We start from the raw sequence: 20,265 nt of genomic DNA on the forward strand, positions 1-20,265 counted from the left end.
TGGTTTAACTGACTTCTTCTTTAGCCCTTCTCAGGGGAAAAACAGGCTTTGTCTTCAAGTGCAATTCATCTCAACATTCCTTGAATCTCTATAAATATATGCTATTTTGACTTTTCCTTTGAACTGATTATTAACATTTGCCTGGTTTCTTCCTATGAGAAAATACATTTTAAACACATGTTCATCTTCATTTCTGTAGGAGACACACAATGTTACCATTTACTGAAAATTGTATTTATGTAACACTTTACCCTTTAGGAATCTTCTGTTGTCTGCTGAAATTGTAGTCAAGTCATTTATATTCTCAAAAGTAAATTCCACCTGATTTGGTCTTGTTGCATAATTTCTCTGCTCATAAAACTCAGTGTGCTAAAAATATGCCAGCTGGTCCCCACAGCTACAGAGGAAGAGCAGGGCCATGAAACTATTTCTATTTAAAAGCAAACCTTTGCTTTTGAGAGAAAAATTTAATCTTTAGGTCTTAAATAACTAATTTAAGGTTCTATAGCATTGTATGATGAAATGTTATCCAGAACAACTGTGCAGTGTTTATTCAAACTGAAAATATGTAAACCTCTGGTACTGACTACAGAGGAACACTTGCAAATGTATACATGAAGATATGTATAAGAATGCTCACTGAAGCACTGCTCACAGTCATTTGTAAAATGGAAATAAATATACACCAACAGAGGAATAACTAAACTGCTTTACAGTATAAATGATATGCATGGTTTGAAGGAATAATGCAGCTCTGAAGGAACTAACACGAAGAGGTCACCAAGACAACTGCTGATTACACACATAAGCTGTAACAGTAATACAGGATGATATGGTTTAGCAAAGTCACTTGTGCCTGCAATAATATTTATCTACAGCATAGAGAGAGATCTGGAAAAATATATACCAAATTCAAACGATACCCTGAGGAAGCTGAGAGATAATTAAACTGAGAGGCCCTTGGGAAAGGCAAAATGGGACTTCAGAATTGCCTGTAAAATCATCTTTTAACAAAGAATATCACCATAAAAAACCAGAAATCAAGAATAACTTTTGTACAAACTAACAGTGATGTCTCAGACACATTAGAATGAATGGTCCTGCAAGATTTTGAGGAGATCATGGCCTTTTCCTCAAATTGTGATACCTTTGTAGGGGGCTAAAGATAAATAACTTTATCAGGCATATGTGACCAAGGTGAAAACAGAGGAAAGGTCTTGAATATACTCTACTCATTAATGAAAATCTGGGACAAGTACAAGTAGTAGTGAAGACTGAGGACTGCTGGCCCCAAATGGTGTGGCAGTCAGTGGCACCGAAACTGAGCAGGACTCTGTTCTCAGCAAACTTGCCATATTTGCTGCAGGGCCCTCCCAGGTACAACAGCCTCTCCTGGTCCCCTATTTCTTGTACGTAAAAAAAGGTTTTAGTCTCCTAGGCTTTTCCTGAGTTCCAAAGAGGAAACTCAAGTAGGTACTAATCAGGGAAGAATCAAGCAGTTTCTCAAGTAGTAGAAACAAAAGCAGTCAAGAAACAGTAGCTCAGCAATAAAAGCGCCCAAGTTCCCCCTCAAGGGATACATACAGCAATCTGACATGTATTTTTAAGTTACTCTGCAGGAACTAAGACCCATACCAGGCAGAGGATGGTGACTATGTGCTGACCACAAGCATGTAGATTCTAGGCTGGCTGGAACCAGACAGTTAATGATTAGGATTCTTAAACACCACCCCATGACCTCACCATCAACCAACGAGAACAGTCATTTCCCCCGCAGCCCTCAGCCCAATGTTGCCTTAAAAAAACCTTCCATGAAAGCCACTGAAGAGTTCTTTTCATCAGGAGCTGCCCATTCTCTGCTTAGCTGGGCAATAGGTGTGGTACTTTCCTTCGCCAAACCCAGTGTTAGTAAATTGACTTAGCTATGTTGCAAGTGTGAAGGCAAGTTTGGTTCAGTAACAGGTTTACAACCCAAGAAAATAGTGATTACTTATTTGATAGTTCTGCATTGGTCTACTATATGCTTCCATTGATTGCCTAAACAACCATCTTCATAAGACAATTAATTTTGGCCTTATATTGCTGAATAATTTTTTTCCTTTACCCAAAAGATCTTGAATTAAAAGAAATTAGGTAAACGTTGATTAACACTGTACTGACACAAGAAACAGTAAAACAATATTTACACACCAATTTATATCTTCTCTGCATTTTTATAATGGAACTGTCAAATAAAACAAATACAAACTAATTCTGTTTTTCTCTTACTTAGGTAGTGAAGGGGATCAGATCATGCCACTTTAGCATAAGGATTATTTTGAGCTGAAGGCAATTAAGAAAGAGCAAACACAGGAAGAGACATCTGCCCTCCCCATTTCTGTCTAAAACTAGGACGTATATTTAACTTCCCTTTGTAAAGGCATCCTCTTCTCCCGAAACAGGAGCAGAAGAACCTAACTTCAGAGACAACACTGATCACCCAAGATGACTTGAATCTGCATAATTAACCCTCACGAAGTAGCCCTTACTTACTGTACAGTTCCTAATCACCTTCCCACAACTTACCACCTCTCTTGGAAGCCCAGACTCCTGTTTCCTTTGTCTCTTTTAAACACTTGAATATTCCTTTTTAAAATGGCTGATAAGCCCCTGGGTGTAACTGCCTCTTGGAGTTTTCATATACCTGCTTTGAGCCCCTCCTCACCGAAGTACATATGAAATAAATCTTTTCTGTTAATCTCTCTTCTGTTAAGTTTAATTTGTAGGCCCAGACACTGAATTTAAGAGGAAAGAGGTTTTTCCTCCCCTACATGTTTAGGGGATGTCTAAGGTATCATTATTTAAGTAGTGACTTGGGATAGTCTTTTCAAACTCACAGACATTACCCTGATAATCAAATTAAAGGTTTAGTCGGTAATATAGTGAAGTGAAGTCACTCAGTCGTGTCCGACTCTTTGCGATCCCATGGACTGTAGCCTAGCAGGCTCCTCCCTCCATGGGATTCTCCAGGCAAGAGTACTGGAGTGGTTTGCCATTTCCTTCTCCAGGGGATCTTCCCGACCCATAACCACCTTACAATCAATTTGAAATGAATTCAAATGAAACCATACAAACGATTATAAATAATCCTAAAACTAGTTTACTTCCAAACAGATCAAACTGGGAATTTAAATGTTATATGCAATAATAAAAATGTTTGTGTGTATATAACCATTTGTATGCTTATTTCTAAGTTTCTGAAGTTTGTAATAATAGTCAAGGACCTTTTTTCAGACAAAAACTGGTTGAAGTCAATATGGGTAAGACGTGATTTTAAATTAGCACTTGTGCTGAATTATATGCTTTGCTTTCCCTAATTTTCTATATTTAGTAGGTAACATTTTTTTATGATAGCATATAATGAGAAACGCTGGACTGGAAGAAACACAAGCTGGAATCAAGACTGCCGGGAGAAATATCAATAACCTCAGATATGCAGATGATACCACCCTTATGGCAGAAAGTGAAGAGGAACTAAAATGCCTCTTGATGAAAGTGAAAGAGGAGAGTGAAAAAGTTGGCTTAAAGCTCAACATTCAGAAAATGAAGATCATGGCATCTGGTCCCATCACTTCATGGGAAATAGATGGGGAAACAGTGTCAGACTTCATTTTTGGGGGCTCCAAAATCACTGCAGATGGTGACTGCAACCATGAAATTAAAAGACGCTTATGCCTTGGAAGAAAAGTTATGACCAACCTAGATAGCATATTGAAAAGCAGAGATATTACTTTGCTGACTAAGGTCCATCTAGTCAAGGCTATGGTTTTCCCAGTGGTCATGTATGGATGTGAGAGTTGGACTGCGAAGAAGGCTGAGCGCCGAAGAACTGATGCCTTTGAACTGTGGTGTTGGAGAAGACTCTTGAGAGTCCCTTGGACTGCAAGGAGATCCAACCAGTCCATTCTGAAGGAGATCAGTCCTGGGTGTTCATTGGAAGGACTGATGCTGAAGCTGAAACTCCAGTTTTTGCCCACTTCATGCGAAGAGTTGACTCATTGGAAAAGACTGTGATACTGGGAGGGATTAGGGGCAGGAGGAGAAGGGGACAACAGAGGATGAGATGGCTGGATGGCATCACGGACTCGATGGACTTGAGTCTGAGTGAACTCCGGGAGTTGGTGATGGACAGGGAGGCCTGGCGTGCTGCAATTCATGGGGTCACAAAGAGTCGGACACAACTGAGCGACTGAACTGAACTGATAATGGGTAAAATGAGAAATGAGGAGAACAAAAAATTCCTAACTAAAAATAAAAGGTGCTCATAAAAGGTTTTGTAGCTTGGTCTGTGTAAATGTTGTATGTCCTTCCACCACAGAAAGAAAACTTTAAGTTAATCTACCATTATTGAATATAACATAAAGTACATAATATAAGAATTTGATAGCTAAACAGATGCCATTCTACAATATTTTAAATGTCAATGGAATCCATCAAATTAACATTTATTGTAGAACTCTGTCAGTAATGACCTACTTTCTTCATACATAAAACATTTTAATCAAATTCATCAAACCACACTCTTCCAAATTAAAATCTTAATTCTTATATTTTTTTCACAAAAACAAAAATAACTTATTTCATATAGAAGTATTTTGCTCTCCAAAGAAAAAACTGAAAATAGCAGAAATTAATATATATATATATATATATAATAATTGTTAATCCTTTCCCCTCCTCTCCCACAATAATACAGATTCATATTTTGGATTACTTCTTTAATGAAACCCTATTCATGGCCATAGTTCCAAACAGTAGTTCTAAAAAAATGTTTTTTTCTAATTTAAAGTCAACTTTAAAGAATATATAATTCTGAAGATGAAACCACTAGAAGAATGAACTAAAACAGAACACTTTCAAAATGTTCATTGCTGCTCTGTCCTAACAGTGGTACTGACCTCGTCAGACATCACAGTCAGACATCCATTCTTCCCTTCTGTTTATATTTGAACAATGGTACATAGAGGCAGCCACTTTAAACTTACTCTGGAATTCTACAGCATGCTTCCTGAAAGGGTATAAATACATGAAACGCTAAGGAATATGACCTTGGGCAAATATTATTAAGTTTTCAGGCAGCAACCTAGAGGATGTATATAAAGCCTATCTACAAAAATAAAAATGCTTTCAACTGTCAAAATTTTATTTTATACTGTTTTTCAAAATGGCTCAGTTAATCTGGAGGCATGAAGGAGGGAAGAGGGAGGGAAAAACCTGCATTTGGTGTTTGCTTCCTACAATGGTAGATATTGAATTAAAGACTTATAAGTCAGTAAATATTCAAATCAAGCTTTGGATCTATTTTTTACTTCCTATGTTAAAGTGAAGGGGAGGAAAACTGAGAATGAGGAGAGGATTAAAGGGGAGGAAGAGGAAAGGGAGGAGAAAGAGGAAAAGGAAGACTAGGATGAGGAGGAGGAGCTCAAAGACAATGAAAGACTAAAATCAGAGACTCTGTAAGGATGCGCAGCAGGTAGACAATACAGTTTTCCAGTGAAGAACACATTTTCCACTACATTTTCAAAATTATTGTTTCTTCTCATGCATTTTACACCACAAAAAAATCAACATGGACAATATTATTATTGTTTCGTCGCTAAGCTGTGTCCAACTCTTTTGCCATCCCCTTGGACTGTAGCTCACCAGGCTCCTCTGTCCATGGGATTTCCCAGGCAAGAATACTAGAGTGGGTTGCCATTTCCTTTTCCAGGGGATCTTTCTGACCCAGAGATCAAACCCATGTCTCCTGCATTGGCAGGTGAACTCTTTACTACTATGCCACCAGGGAAGCCGATAATGTGAATAACAGACTTCAACAAACCAAAAAAATAAAATAAAAACCACAAGAGAAAGCAGTGCCAGCACAGTGAAGGAGTGGGTACCTGTCAAAGAACTACATATTAACAAAAGACGTGCAGGGAAAAGGTGACAAAAAAAACAATATCGATAAGTATCATGGAACTTACAAAGGCTGTCTAACGTTTATCATCCATTAATAGGAAAATCCAAATAGGACAAGGAGTACATCAAGGTTGTATATTGTCAACCTACTTATTTAACTTATATGCAGAGTACATCATGAGAAATGCTGGGCTGGAAGAAACACAAGCTGGAATCAAGACTGCTGTGAGAAATATCAATAATGGCAGAAGGTGAAGAAAAACTAAAGAGCCTCTTGATGAAAGTGAAAGAGGAGAGTGAAAAAGTTGGCTTAAAGCTCAACATTCAGAAATCTAAGATCATGGCATCCAGTCCCATCACTTCATGGCAAATAGATAGGGAAAAAGTGAAAACAGTGGCTAACTTTATTTTGGGGGGCTCCAAAATCACTGCAGATGGTGACTGCAGCCATGAAATTAAAAGACACTTACTCCTTGCAAGGAAAGTTATGACTAACCTAGACAGCATATTCAAAAGCAGAGACATTACTTTGTCCACAAAGGTCCGTCTAGTCAAGGCTGTGGTTTTTCCAGTGGTCATGAATGGATGTTGACAGCTGGACTATAAAGAATGCTGAGTGCCAAAGAATTGATGCTTTTGAACTGTGGTGTCAGAGAAGACTCTTGAGAGTCCCTTGGTCTGCAAGGAGATCCAACCAATCCATTCTGAAGATCAGCCCTGGGATTTCTTTGGAAGGAATGATGCTAAAGCTGAAACTCCAGTACTTTGGCCACCTCATGCAAAGAGTTGACTCATTGGAAAAGACTCTGATGCTGGGAGGGATTGGGGGCAGGAGGAGAAGGGGACGACAGAGGATGAGATGGCTGGATGGCATCACTGACTCAATGGACGTGAGTCTGAGTGAACTCCAGGAGTTGGTGATGGACAGGGAGGCCTGGGGAGAAGGCAATGGCACCCCTACTCGAGTAATCTTGCCTGGAAAATCCCATGGATGGAGGAGCCTGGTGGGCTGCAGTCCATGGGGTTGCTGAGAGTTGGCCACGACTCAGTGACTTCACTTTCACTTTTCACTTTCATGCATTGGAGAAGGAAATGGCAACCCACTCCAGTGTTCTTGCCTGGAGAGTCCCAGGGACAGCGGAGCCTGGTGGGCTGACATCTATGGGGTCACACAGAGTCGGATACGATTGAAGTGACTTAGCAGCAGCAGCAGCAGCAGGGAGGCCTGGTGTGCTGCGATTCATGGGGTCGCAGAGAATCGGACACGACTGAGCAACTGAACTGAACTGAACTGAATTTTAGTTATCTGATTCTGGTTGATCCATGTTCAGTTAGCACAGGTCGGGGTGGGCAGTACTCAATCACAATATTTAGATCAAAATTTGAAGTATTAAGGATACAGGATACTTTCCATTGCATTTTATACTTTATCCAAGAAAACACTAACTTTCAGCATGCCAAGCAGGATAGCCCTCTATGTGCTGTTGGATTTTACAAATTCAATAAAGAATATTTATATTTTTTAAAGCTCTGCAATTACTATATAGGGACTTGCTGAAAGCCAGGTATTCAGCTTCTTGATATTAGTTATTTTTTTATTAGTAGACTATATTAGGAAGGTGAATAGGTAAATTTTTAAAAATAAACTTCTTTTCCCACTATTTGCCCACCTTAGATTCAAATAACTTCTAGTAGTAGGGCTAAAGAGGTGGAAACTATCAATCTGTTTACATTAACAGTTCAACAGTAAAGGCATTTTTCTGCAATTGTAGATGTGATCCCTTTTCAAATGTACTTCTACATTAAGGCATCATTAATTTTTTTTACAATGAAGCATAAAGATGACATTAAAATATGGTGAAAGCAAGTTTTTGAATGGATAGGTTGATTTTTAAATAGTTGGTTTAATAACTCAATATTACTACTGAACATTCAAAAAATCCTTTCCAGATACAGTACATAATATAAGTGTTAAATAAGGGATCATCAAAACACCCAAGAGACATATGAGCATGATAATCTTTATTTCTACAGAGTCAAAAGTTAAGCTATAGGCTGTGTCAGCACAGAGGTAATCAGAACTGAAGAATATTATTTCAATTAAACTGCTTTCCTCCCACTCCTGTACCAAACTCATACTCTCACATAGCAGAGTATGTCCTCTGAAATAGAATAAATGTTAAATATGTGCTCTGTACCTCCCATTCATTTACTTAACAAGTCTTTATTAAGCACCTATACTTAAGTGTCAAGCAATGTTCAAGGCACCCGGGAAATACTAATCAACAAAATAGAGTAATCGCTCTATGCTCAGGGAGCTTATATTCAAGAAAAGAAAGAGCAATAAACATAACAGGTTATGAAATTACACAATATGTTACAGATTGAGAAGTGTTATGGAAACAAAGATAGGTGAGGACTGGAAATGCTGGGGGTGATAAAGTATAATTTTAAATACAGTGGTCAGCATGGGCCTCACTGAGATGAGGAGACTTGAAGGATATGAACAAATTAGCCACGTGGATAGCAGAGAAAACTTCTAATAAGAGCTCAAGAGAAGCATACCTGGAGCATTTGAGGAATATCATGAAGGCTGGTGTGGCCAAAGCAGGACAGGAGAGAAAATGAGCGACAGAGAAACAGTAAATGAGCACAGCAAAACAAAGCAGATGTGATGGTTATACAGGCCCTTGTAAGTCATGCTAAGACTTGGCTTTTACTCTGAAACAGGAAACCAATGCACAGTTCAGGGAAGAAGAGTGACATGATCTGACTGAAGTTTCAAAAAGAACATCCTATGATGAGAATTCAGACCAGGAGGGGAAAGATCAGTTAAGAATCATTTCTGTTACACAATAAGAGGGTAGAATAATTTAGTATGACAAATTGACTTCAACATATAGAAGTCTATTTCTTGCTAACATAGGCAGACCTCAGAGATACTGTGGATTCGGTTCCAGAATCCCACAATAACGCAAATATTGCAGTAAAGTGAGTCTCACAAATTATTTGGTTTCCCAATGCATGTAAGTTAATATTTACATGCTACTGTGGAATAGCATTACAACTAAAAAATAATATATGTATCTTAATTTTAAAATATTCTTTGCTAAAAAATGTTAACTATCACCTGAGCCTTCACTGAGTCATAATCTGGTGCAAGGTCTTACCTAATGTTGATGGCTGCTGACTAATAAGAGTGGTGGCTGCTGAAGGTTGGGAAGCTGTGGTCATTTCTTAAAATAAGACAACAATGATGTCTGCCTCATCCATGGACTCTCCTTTTCATGAACAATTTCCCTGCAGCATGCAATACTATTTGGTAGCATTTTACCCAGGGAGCCAATCCTCTCAAATTCTGCTTTATCAACTAAGTTTATATAATATTCTAAAATCTTGTCATTTCGACAGTCTTCACAGCACATTCCCTAGCACCTGACTCCACCTCAAGAAATCCCTTTCTTTGCTCATCCATAAGAAGTAACTCCTCCTCTATTGAAGTTTTACATGAGATTGCAGCAACTCAGTCACATCTTGAGGCTTCACCTCTAATCCTAGGTCTCTTGATATTTCTACCATATCTGCAGTTACTCCCTCCACTGAAGTCAAGAACCCCTCAAAGGCATCCATGAGGATTGAAATCAACTTCTCCCAAATTCCTGTTACTGCTGATATTTTGACCTCTTCCTGTGAATCATGAATTTTATTCATGGCATCTAGAAAAAGGTGATTCCATTCCAGAAACTTTTCATTGGCTTTGCTCAGATCCATCTACAGAAATAAAACACATTTCTTATATAATAAAGACCTAGAAGTCAAAATTACTCCTGATCCAAGCTGCACGATGGATGCTGTGTTAAAAGCAGAAGTGTTAGTTGCTCAGTTGTGTCCGACTCTTTGCGAACCCATGGACTGTAGGCCAGTGCCAAGCTCCTCTGTCTATGGGATTCTCCAGGCAAGAATAGTGGAGTGGGTTGCCATTTCCTTCTCCAGGGTGTCTTCCCAACCCAGGGATCAAACTCACATCTTCTACCTTGCAGGCAGACTCCACCACCTGAGCTACCGAGGAAGCCCTGCAGGCATGAAAAAAACATTAATCTCATATATCTCCATCAGAGCCCTTGGGTGATCAGGTGCATTGCCAACGAGCAGAAATATTTTGAAAGGAATAGCTTTTTCTGAGCAGCAGGTCTCAACAGTGGGCTTAAAATAGTAAAAAGAAAACTATGTTGTAAACAGATGAGCTGTCATCCAGGTTTTTTGTTCCATTTACAGAGCACAAGCAGAGTAGATTTAGCATAACTCTTCAGGGCCCTAGGATTTTCAGAATGGTAAATGAGCACTGGCTTCAACTCAAAAGTGACCATCTGCACTAGAGACCCTAACAAGACCCCTAACCCTGTCCTCTGAAGCCAAGCATTGACTTTTCCTCTCGAGCCATGAAAGACCTAGATGACTATTCTTCCCATGTAAAGATACGAATTCCAATTTTATTCACACGGAAAATCTGTTGTTTTGTGTAACGACCTTTGTTAATTATCTTAGCAAGATCTTCTGGATACTTGCTGTAGCTTGTATATCAGTACTTGCTGCTTCATCTTGCACTTTGATGTTACGAGATGGCTTCTCTCCTTAAACCTCAGGATCCAACGTTTGCTAGCTTCAGACTTTTTTTCTGCAGCTTCCTCACCTCTCTCAGTCTTCATAGAATTGAGTTAGAACCTTGCTCTGAATCAGGCTTTGGCTTAAGGGAATGTGGTGGTTGGTTTGATCTTCTATCAAGACCATGGAAACTCTCTCTACATCAGCTATTAACTATTTCACTTTCTTATCATTTGTGTGTTCACTGGAGTGGCACTTTTCAGGAACTTTTCTTTTGCATTCACAACCTGGCTAACTGTTCAGCACAAGAGGCCTAGCTTTTTGGTCCATCTCAGCTTTCAACCAGCCTTCCCTACTAAGCTTAATCATGCCTAGCTTCTGATTTAAAGTGAGAGATGTGCAATTTTTTCACATGAACACTTAAGAAGCTATTCCAAGGACTATCAATTGGCCTAATTTCAATATTGTTTTGTCTCAGGGAATAGGGAGGCCTGAGGAGAAGGAGAGAGACGGGGGGAATGGTCAGTCGGTGGAGAAGTCAGAAAACCCACATTTATTAAGTCTGCCATCTTAAGTGGAGGTGGTTAATGGTGCCTCAAAACAATTACAGACTGGTTCCAAATAGGAAAAGGAGTATGTCAAGACTGTATATTGTCACCCTGCTTATTTAACTTATATGCAGAGTACATCATGAGAAACGCTGGACTGGAAGAAACACAAGCTGGAATCAAGATTGCCAGGAGAAATATCAATAACCTCAGACATGCAGATGACACCACCCTTATGGCAGAAAGTGAAGAGGAACTAAAAAGCCTCTTGAAAGTGAAAGAGGAGAGTGAAAAGGTTGGCTGAAAGCTCAACACTCAGAAAACGAAGATCACAGCATCCAGTCCCATCACTTCATGGGAAATAGATGGGAAAACAGTAGAAAAGTGTCAGATTTTATTTTGGGGGCCTCCAAAATCAATGCAGATGGTGACTGCAGCCATGAAATTAAAAGACGCTTACTCCTTGGAAGAAAAGTTATGACCAACCTAGATAGCATATTCAAAAGCAGAGACATTACTTTGCCGACTAAGGTCCATCTAGTCAAGGCTATGGTTTTCCCAGTGGTCATGTATGGATGTGAGAGTTGGACTGTGAAGAAGGCTGAGTGTCGAAGAATTGATGCTTTTGAACTGTGGTGTTGGAGAAGACTCTTGAGAGTCCCTTGGACTGCAAGGAGATCCAACCAGTCCATTCTGAAGGAGATCAACCCTGGGATTTCTTTGGAAGGAATGATGCTAAAGCTGAAACTCCAGTACTTTGGCCACCTCATGGGAAGAGCTGACTCATTGGAAAAGACTTTTGATGCTGGGAGGGATTGGGGGCAGGAGGAGAAGGGGACGACAGAGGATGAGATGGCTGGATGGCATCACCAACTCGATGGACGTGAGTGTGAGTGAACTCCGGGAGTTGGTGATGGACAGGGAGGCCTGGCGTGCTATGATTCATGGGGTTGCAGAGTCGGACATGACTGAGCGACTGAACTGAACTGAACTGAAAACAATTACAATAGTAACACTGATCACAGATCAGCAGAACAAAATGTCAACAATGCAAAATTTGAAATATTGTGGGAATTCTCAAAATGTGACAGAAAGACACGAAGTGAGCAAATGCTGATGGACAAATGGCTCTGAGAGACTTGTGTGAAACACAGGGTTACCACAAACCCTCAATTTGGTAATGTAATATCTGCAGAGCACAACAAAACCAACTATGAAAGTGAAAGTCACTCAGTTGTGTCCAACCCTCTGCAATTCCATAGACTGTCCATGGAATTCTCCAGGCCAGAATACTGGAGTGGGTAGCCGTTCCCTTCTCCAGGGGATCTTCCCAACTCAGGAATTGAACCCAGGTCTCCCACATAGCAGGCGGACTACCAGCTAAGCCACAAGTGAAGCCTAAGAATACTGGAGTGGGTACCCTATCCCTTCTCCAGTGGATCTTCCTGACCCAGTGTTCGAACTGGGGTCTCCTGCTTTGCAGGCAGATTCTTTACCAACTGAGCTATCAGGGAAGCAAAAACTAAGTATGCCTGTATATAATTTCTAGGTAAGTATTCAAGTCAAGAACACAACTGTCCTACATCCAGATATCTTCCATCTTGTAGCTCCACCATTTCCTTGTCGAGTGTTCTTAGTTTTTATCTGAATTCAAGCAGAAGGTAAAAATAATTCAGAAGGAGTTGGGTGGAAAGTTTTAATGGACCCGACATTAAGCTTCACTTCTATTCCACAAGAGAAAACTGTCACATGGACATGACTATTGAAAAAAAAGAAAAAAGCTGATGAAATTTAGAGTAACCTTATTTCCAAAGAAAGAATGGATTTGGGTGGGAATCTAACAGTTTCCAAAGTACATACCTGAATGGTAGCTATGGAGATAGTAAGAAGTGGTAGAATTCTAGACATGTTCTGGACTTATTCTGAAGACAGACCCAATAGGACTTCCTGATGGATTAATTGTACACAGTTGATAGAGAATAAAATAAAAAGCCATCAAGGATGATGCATGGTTTGGATTGGTTCAACTGTAAGTAAGGAACTGCCAGTAACTGAGATGTGGAAGGCTCTGGTAAAGCAGGTTTGGGAAGGAGGATGAAGGTCAGTTCTCCTTTGGACGTGTTATATTTGGGATGCCCACTAGATAACTGGAAGAGGAGGTAGGGCAGACACTGGGCATATAGTCTGGAATTTGGGGAGAGTGAACGGGACTGGAAATATAATCAAGACCATGTGATTATTCTATTCACATGTAACTTTTTATTCAATGTTTTAATGTCCAATGATAAATCCCTGCTTGACTCAATTATGAGTGAAAAAATCATTACCATTCTTTCTGCATTTTTAGCTACTAGTGTACTGGAAAGAACAATCTTCTCTCCTTTGTTTTCCTCTTTGTATTGGGGAAGGTTTTTCTTTTTTTCCTTAAGTAACATTACAGACTTACAAAATCTCTTTTCATTCAATGTGTTGTAATTCATTACTATCACTCTTTCTGATGTCAAATTGTCCCAAATTTTGCTTGTAGGAACTCTTCAAGTGGGATCCTATGTGTTTTTGACACATCCTCATCCACCTGCTTTCTGACATAAGATGTTCCCAGACCTCCCACCCCTATATTCTAGAATCAGGAAATTTCTCTAAGGAGCACTGACTCCTTTTAGTAGGAAATAGTACTTGGAAACTAAAATCTGAGCACTGGTTTTATTCATTCTTACTGGGACATTTCTTCTAAGAACTTTCCATGAACTGAGATGGAAAATATATTTTTAAAAAATCTATAAGGTCATATTGATACCTCCAATTCAAATTCAATTCCACAGTGTACTTGTCGTTTTCCTCCCATTCAGTATTTGTATCTCCTAAAACTTTGGTTGGACTTCCCTGGTGGCTCAGACGGTAAAGCGTCTGTCTACAATGTGGGAGACCTGGGTTCGATCCTTGGGTCGGGAAGATCCCCTGGAGAAGGAAATGGCAATCCACTCCAGTACTATTGCCTGGAAAATCCCATGGACAGAGGAGCCTGGTAGGCTACAGTCCATGGGGTCACAAAGAGTCGAACACGACTGAGTGAGTTCCCCAAAATCCAATATAATTACTCCTTTGTTCTATCCTATGTTACAACAAGATAACTGCACAATTTCTGAACAAGTACCAGTAACAACAACATACCAACTAACTATAGTTAAAGCATCTTTTCATAGGTTTCAGATCTTAGAATATTCCCTTCTACATATATAAAGCCAAAACAATACGTTTAAAAGCTACTTAACTTGGGGTGATTTGTTGTGATTCAGTCGCTCAGTAGTGTCTGACTCTGTGACCCCATGGACTGTAGCATGCCAGGCTTCCCCGTCCTTCACCATTTCCTGGAGCTTGCTCAAACCCATGTCCATCGAGTCGGTGATGCCATCCAACCATCTCATCCTGTCGTCCCCTTCTCCCCCTGCCTTCAATCTGTTCCAGCATCAGGGTCTTTTCCAATGAGGTGACGCTTCACATCAGTGGGCCAAAGTATCGGAGCTTCAGTTTCAGTATCAGTCCTTCCAATGAATATTCAGGATTGCTTTCCTTTAGGATTGACTGGTTTGATCTCCTTGCACTCCAAGGGACTCTCAAGAGTCTTCTTCAACACCACTGTTGGAAGGCATCAATTCTTTGGCACTCAGCTTTCCTTACACTCCAACTCTCACATCCATACATGACTACTGGAAAAACCGTAGCTTTGACTATATGGACCTTTGTCAGCAAAGGGGTGATAACCTTATGAATTTGTTACATTCACTTGTTTCTATTTGTATTCAATTTCAGAGTTTTTAAAATCCTTTTTATTTAATTTTGTTATTTAAATATGTGAGACACTTGCATAGTTCAGAATTGCATAGTTCAGAAGTAACACACCCACAGAGAAGTCTCACTTCCACCCTTATCCCCTCTACACTGCTCCTCACCCACTCCTTATGGAAAACTATTTCACTATTATCTGGGTTTTAACCTTCCTGTGTTTCTCTTTTGCAAAAGTAAAATTTATTTCTCTCTTTTATTTTCCCTTCTTTATTACTAAATAGGCATCATAATTACTACATATAAATTCTGTATATGGAAATAATCCATATCAGCTCATAGAATTCTTCCTTTTTCTTTTTAGTATTGTAATTTATTCAGTCAGTTGCCTAGGAACATTTAGATTTTTTTTTCAACATTCTGCCATTACAAATAATCCTACAGTGAAAAACTTTTGGGCATACACTATTTCATATTTTTACAGGCAATTCATCAGAGTTATTCAGAGTAGAATTTGGACTGCTAGGTCAAATGATAAATGAAGATGTTAGACATCACAAAACTTCCATATAAAGTTGTAGCATTTCACATCCCCATCAGCAACATATGAGTGCCTATTTCCTCACAGGTTTACCAACCAAGAGTATATTCTAAGCTGCTGAACGTTTTACCAATCTGAAAAGTGAAAATTTTCACTGTATATTTCAATTTGCATTTCTCTTATTAATGAAGTTGAACATCTTTTCATATATTATCTTGCATATATATATCACTTTTGGTGAACTGTCCATGACTTTTGCTTTTGAAAATCGTGATTTAAATCTTTTATTGAAAAAAAAAAAAATAAATAAATAAATAAATAAATCTTTTATTGATGGAAAAATTACTTCAATAATGTTACAATGATGCCTTCAAACTTTAAGAAGAATAAAACAATAAGAAATGGAAGAACGGATAAATTCACTGAAAAGAATACTAACATCACTTAAAACTATATTGTCTTATTCTATCCTGTTCCAAATAGTCTATTAAAAAGTGAGAAGAATGTTAAGAAAAATGCATTCAAGTTACAATTTTATGACGTTAAGTAGCATTAACAGTTAATCCCACAAACAACCGCACCACTGAAAAAGGTCAAAGTTTGGGAAACAAATGATTGAGAGACATTTCATAATGGTTTCATTACACCCACCTCATTAGTACAGGTAATTCTCCGAGGATGAGGGGCTTCTTGTTGCAGTTGATATACTGGGAAGTTAGAAAATAAAAGATGTCAGTTTCCCTTATGCAGAACATCTGAATATATTAAGAATCAAAGCCTGCCTGCTTTTTAACTTTCGTAAGAAAACTGTGGTACAGTCCTATTTGCTATTAAATTAAATTTTGTTGTGAAAAAAGTAAAGAAAGTAAGCCAAAGTATATTTAGTGAAAGCCCAGAAGCAAACACAAATAAAAAAATTATAAGCCACAGAAGTGTTATAACAACTCAATACTGGATATTTGGCTCTGCTCTCCATAATCTGGTCATTTATTTTCCTCAATTTTTATGGATATATTACATAAAGAATGTCTCTGTTATAAACAAATAATAGTTGTGTATTTTAACAGCACATTATTAAGTGTCAAACTTGAAACTAAAATTAGGATTTATAGGCTAGATGTAACACATACAGTTTTTTTCCCCCCTATTTATCTTGTGAACATATATCTTCAAAGATAATCTCTCCTAGAAACAAAGTTTCTGAGCCAAAGTTACCACCACTTATTCAACTAGGGTAAATGCAGCAAGAGAGAATTCAAATGCCAAATAGTTAGCCAGAGGATAATTTTTTGGACATCTGAAAATGGACTGGTGAAAAACTGTCAATACCATGACCTTCTAAGGGCTTCCCAGGTGGCTCAATGGTAAAGAATCTGCCTGGCAATGCAGGAGCCATAGGTTCAATTCGTGGGTCAGGAAGACCCCTGGAGAAGGAAAGGCAACCCACTCCAGTGTTCTTGCCAGGGATAGAGGAACCTGACTGGCTATAGTCCATGGGGTTGCAATGAGTCAGACACGATTGAGCACACACACACATATGTCCTTCTAAGCCTCACTTCAGGCTTTTTGACTTGACACAAAGAAAAAAACAGAAGAATGTATGGTTATCAGAGAAAGTGTGTTTATGTAGGTCTAAGTTTATCTCTTGGAGAAGATCTGTTTTCTATTTCTACAGTATAGTCAACATATAACTGAATTTAATAGTGTATTTAAATACATAGACATTTGGTCAATGTAATATCTGGGTCAGCATCTGGGATTGTCAAATAATACAAGGCTCACATTTCAAGTGGACATATTATATAGACTCTGCCTCTGACGATATTCACAAATAGTGCAGAGACATATTTAAATACATACAGTTAGACTATGTATATGTGTGTGTATGAAAGTGAAAGCCGCTCAGTCAGTTCCGCCTCTTTGCGACCCCACGGATTACATACAGTCCGTGGGATTCTCCAGGCCAGAATACTGGAGTGGATGGCCTTTCCCTTCTCCCGGGGATCTTCCCAACCCAGGTCTCCTGCATTGCACGTGGATTCTTTACCATCAGAGCCACGAGAGGAGCCTGTGTGTGTATACATACAGTCAATATACTGAGAACACACAGACACGCAGCACTGTTCTGTACACTGTTCTGTGTTGCCTTTTATGTAAAGGCAACAAAGTACTGAAACTGCACATGTGAACTCCTGAACTAGACCCCCTGGAATTTGAATGCTGGTGCTCTGCCACTAACACTGCATACTGAACATCAGTTTTCATCATTTGAAAATGGGGACAGCAACAGTTTCTACTTTACAGGTTACTGAAAGGATGAAATACTATACATAAAATACTTAAAACAGTCCCCAGCATATGATAAACAACAAAGATTAGCTGTTGTTATATGTAGGTGACTGATACTAACACAGAAAATTCTTTACAATAAATATTTGATGATCACAATGCATCTTCAGGTCATCACCAAAACATAACAACATGGTAATGCTATGATTTAAAAGGTGTTAAGAAGATGGAGCTTCAGTGTTTAAGAATCAAAAAATAAACAAAACACTTCCTCGTTTAATAATGTTTGACATCTACTGATAGAAATGTATTCCTCTGCCTTATCCTCCTTGTTGCAAAAATCCCTAAGAGACAAAATATATTAAAATAGTTTAGATAACCATATTTTACGGTGAAAGTTGGTTTTTCAAAAATGCTCCTGTGAATATGGTTTTTATGGATTAAAGAGATGATATGAAGGGAATAATTCTGAGATGGGAAGGGAAGAGAGAAAGCAGTGGCAATGAATTTGTGTGGCCCACTTCGCGAGAGCACACGTGCATCACCAGCGCGTGCATGTTGCGTCGCTTCAGTCTTGTCCAACTTTGCAATCCTATGGACCACAGGCTCCTCTGTCCACGGAATTGTCCAGGCAAGAATACTGGGGTGAGGTGCCATGCCCTCCTCCAGGGGATCTTCCCAACCCAGGGATGCAACCTACATCTCCTGTGTTTCCCACAATGGCAGGCAGGGTCTTTACCACCGGAGACACATGTGAAGCCCAGAGATAATTGTGAATCTCCATCCTCCCAAGAGGACCAAAATATGATTTGCAAAAAGGTCCATTCTTCAGGTCCATTTCTCCCTATTTGTAACTAAGACATGAAAATTCAGTTCACATTTCTGTTTTGAGAAGTAGTTTTCCTTTGTCAAGAAAATGTTTTAGAAAGTAGGGTCACCTATGGAAACTCAATTATGAGAACTGAGTAGTGCCCGAGGAGGACATTACAAGTTATCAGAGAAAGTAAAGTGTTGATTTTGAGTAAAAGCACAAAAATATTGTAGCATCTGGTTATCATCAGTGATGTAGTTACCTTTTCAGTAAGCAAGTATTAAGACAAGCTAGTAGGAAAAAGAGTGATAACCTCATTAGAATTTTACTATTTGCTTCCAGAGTTTCAAAGGGTATAGTTCTGTTTGATTGAGAAGAGTAATTTTTAGACAAACACCTCCCCTATTGGCCTGGTACCAGGGTTAGTCTAGCTCTATGACTCATTTTTAATAAAAATACATATAAAGGGAGGGTCTTTGAATATTGGATATAACTGAATATAACATAAGAATTCAGGGAGTGTTCATCAAAAGGATAATAAAAAATCATAAACTGTAATTAATAAAGAATAATGAACTCAGGCCCTTCTAAATTCAGAAGGTATTTTTTTTTTTTTTTGTAATTTAACCTGATATATGGGGAAACAGTGGAAACAGTGTCAGACTTTATTTTGGGGGGCTCCAAAATCACTGCAGATGATGACTGCAGCCATGAAATTAAAAGACGCTTACTCCTTGGAAGAAAAGTTATGACCAACCTAGAGAGCATGTTCAAAAGCAGAGACATTACTTTGCCAATAAAGGTCCACCTAGTCAAGGCTATGGTTTTTCCTGTGGTCATGTATGGATGCAAGAGTTGGACTGTGAAGAAAGCTGAGCGCTGAAGAATTGATGCTTTTAAACTATGGTGTTGGAGAAGACTCTTGAGAGTCCCTTGGACCGCAAGAAGATCCAACCAGTCCATCCTAAAGGAGATCAGTCCTGGGTGTTCTTTGGAAAGAATGATGCTAAAGCTGAAACTCCAGTACTTTGGCCACCTGATGCGAAGAGTTGACTCATTGGAAAAGACTCTGATGCTGGGAAAGATTGGGGGCAGGAGGAGAAGGGGACGACAGAGGATGAGATGGCTGGATGGCATCACAGACTCGATGGATGAGAGTTTGAGTGAACTCCGGGAGTTGGTGATGGACGGGGAGGCCTGGCATGCTGCAGTTCATGGGGTCGCAAAGAGTTGGATACAACTGAGTGACTGAACTGAACTGAACTGAAGCTGAAAGTCAGCTGACACTTAAATTGCACAATCGTATAATAATTCACCAAAAATTAAGAGCCAAATTCAAGATGAGAAGATGTATGATTAAAGTACTCAACATTTTTTAATCACCTCAAAAGTGCCAATGTTTATGTACTTCTTACAGAAATTCTTAGTACCTAGAGACAATACATTGTGAATCATGTTGAGAGTCCACAAGCTGGCGTCTTGAGGTCAAAATTGGCTTACGTATGTTTTTTCAGCATCTGTTTTTTAAAATAAAGTTTGTGTTTAACATTCAAAAATTAAAGAGATTTAGCAACAAAAATAAAAGTAAAAGAGAATTCCAGCTCCTCTTGAAACTGTTAGGCCCCTGGTTGATTTTAAGAAAGACATTGAAAAGCAGCAAAACTGCATTTGTTTTAAGAGTTCTCAACTTGGATATCTTGCTAACTCCTACTAAATTATTGATTTGAATTTGTAAGGTATTAGAACTATGT

The 20,265-nt window shown here is 38.9% G+C and overlaps 1 protein-coding gene across 1 annotated transcript in view; it reads right to left on the reverse strand.

Moving 5' to 3' along the window:
* The window catches only part of CHN1 (chimerin 1), a 205,669-nt gene that overhangs the window by 135,489 nt on the left and 49,915 nt on the right, over positions 1-20,265 (reverse strand). Inside the window, exon 3 of the mRNA XM_040228198.1 lies at positions 16,066-16,121. Coding sequence (XP_040084132.1) covers positions 16,066-16,121 — 56 coding nt within the window. The remainder of the gene's footprint in view (positions 1-16,065; positions 16,122-20,265) is intronic.

The sequence above is a fragment of the Oryx dammah genome, unplaced genomic scaffold (genome assembly GCF_014754425.2).
Source record: "Oryx dammah isolate SB20612 unplaced genomic scaffold, SCBI_Odam_1.1 HiC_scaffold_27, whole genome shotgun sequence".
NCBI classification, from domain to species: domain Eukaryota; kingdom Metazoa; phylum Chordata; class Mammalia; order Artiodactyla; family Bovidae; genus Oryx; species Oryx dammah.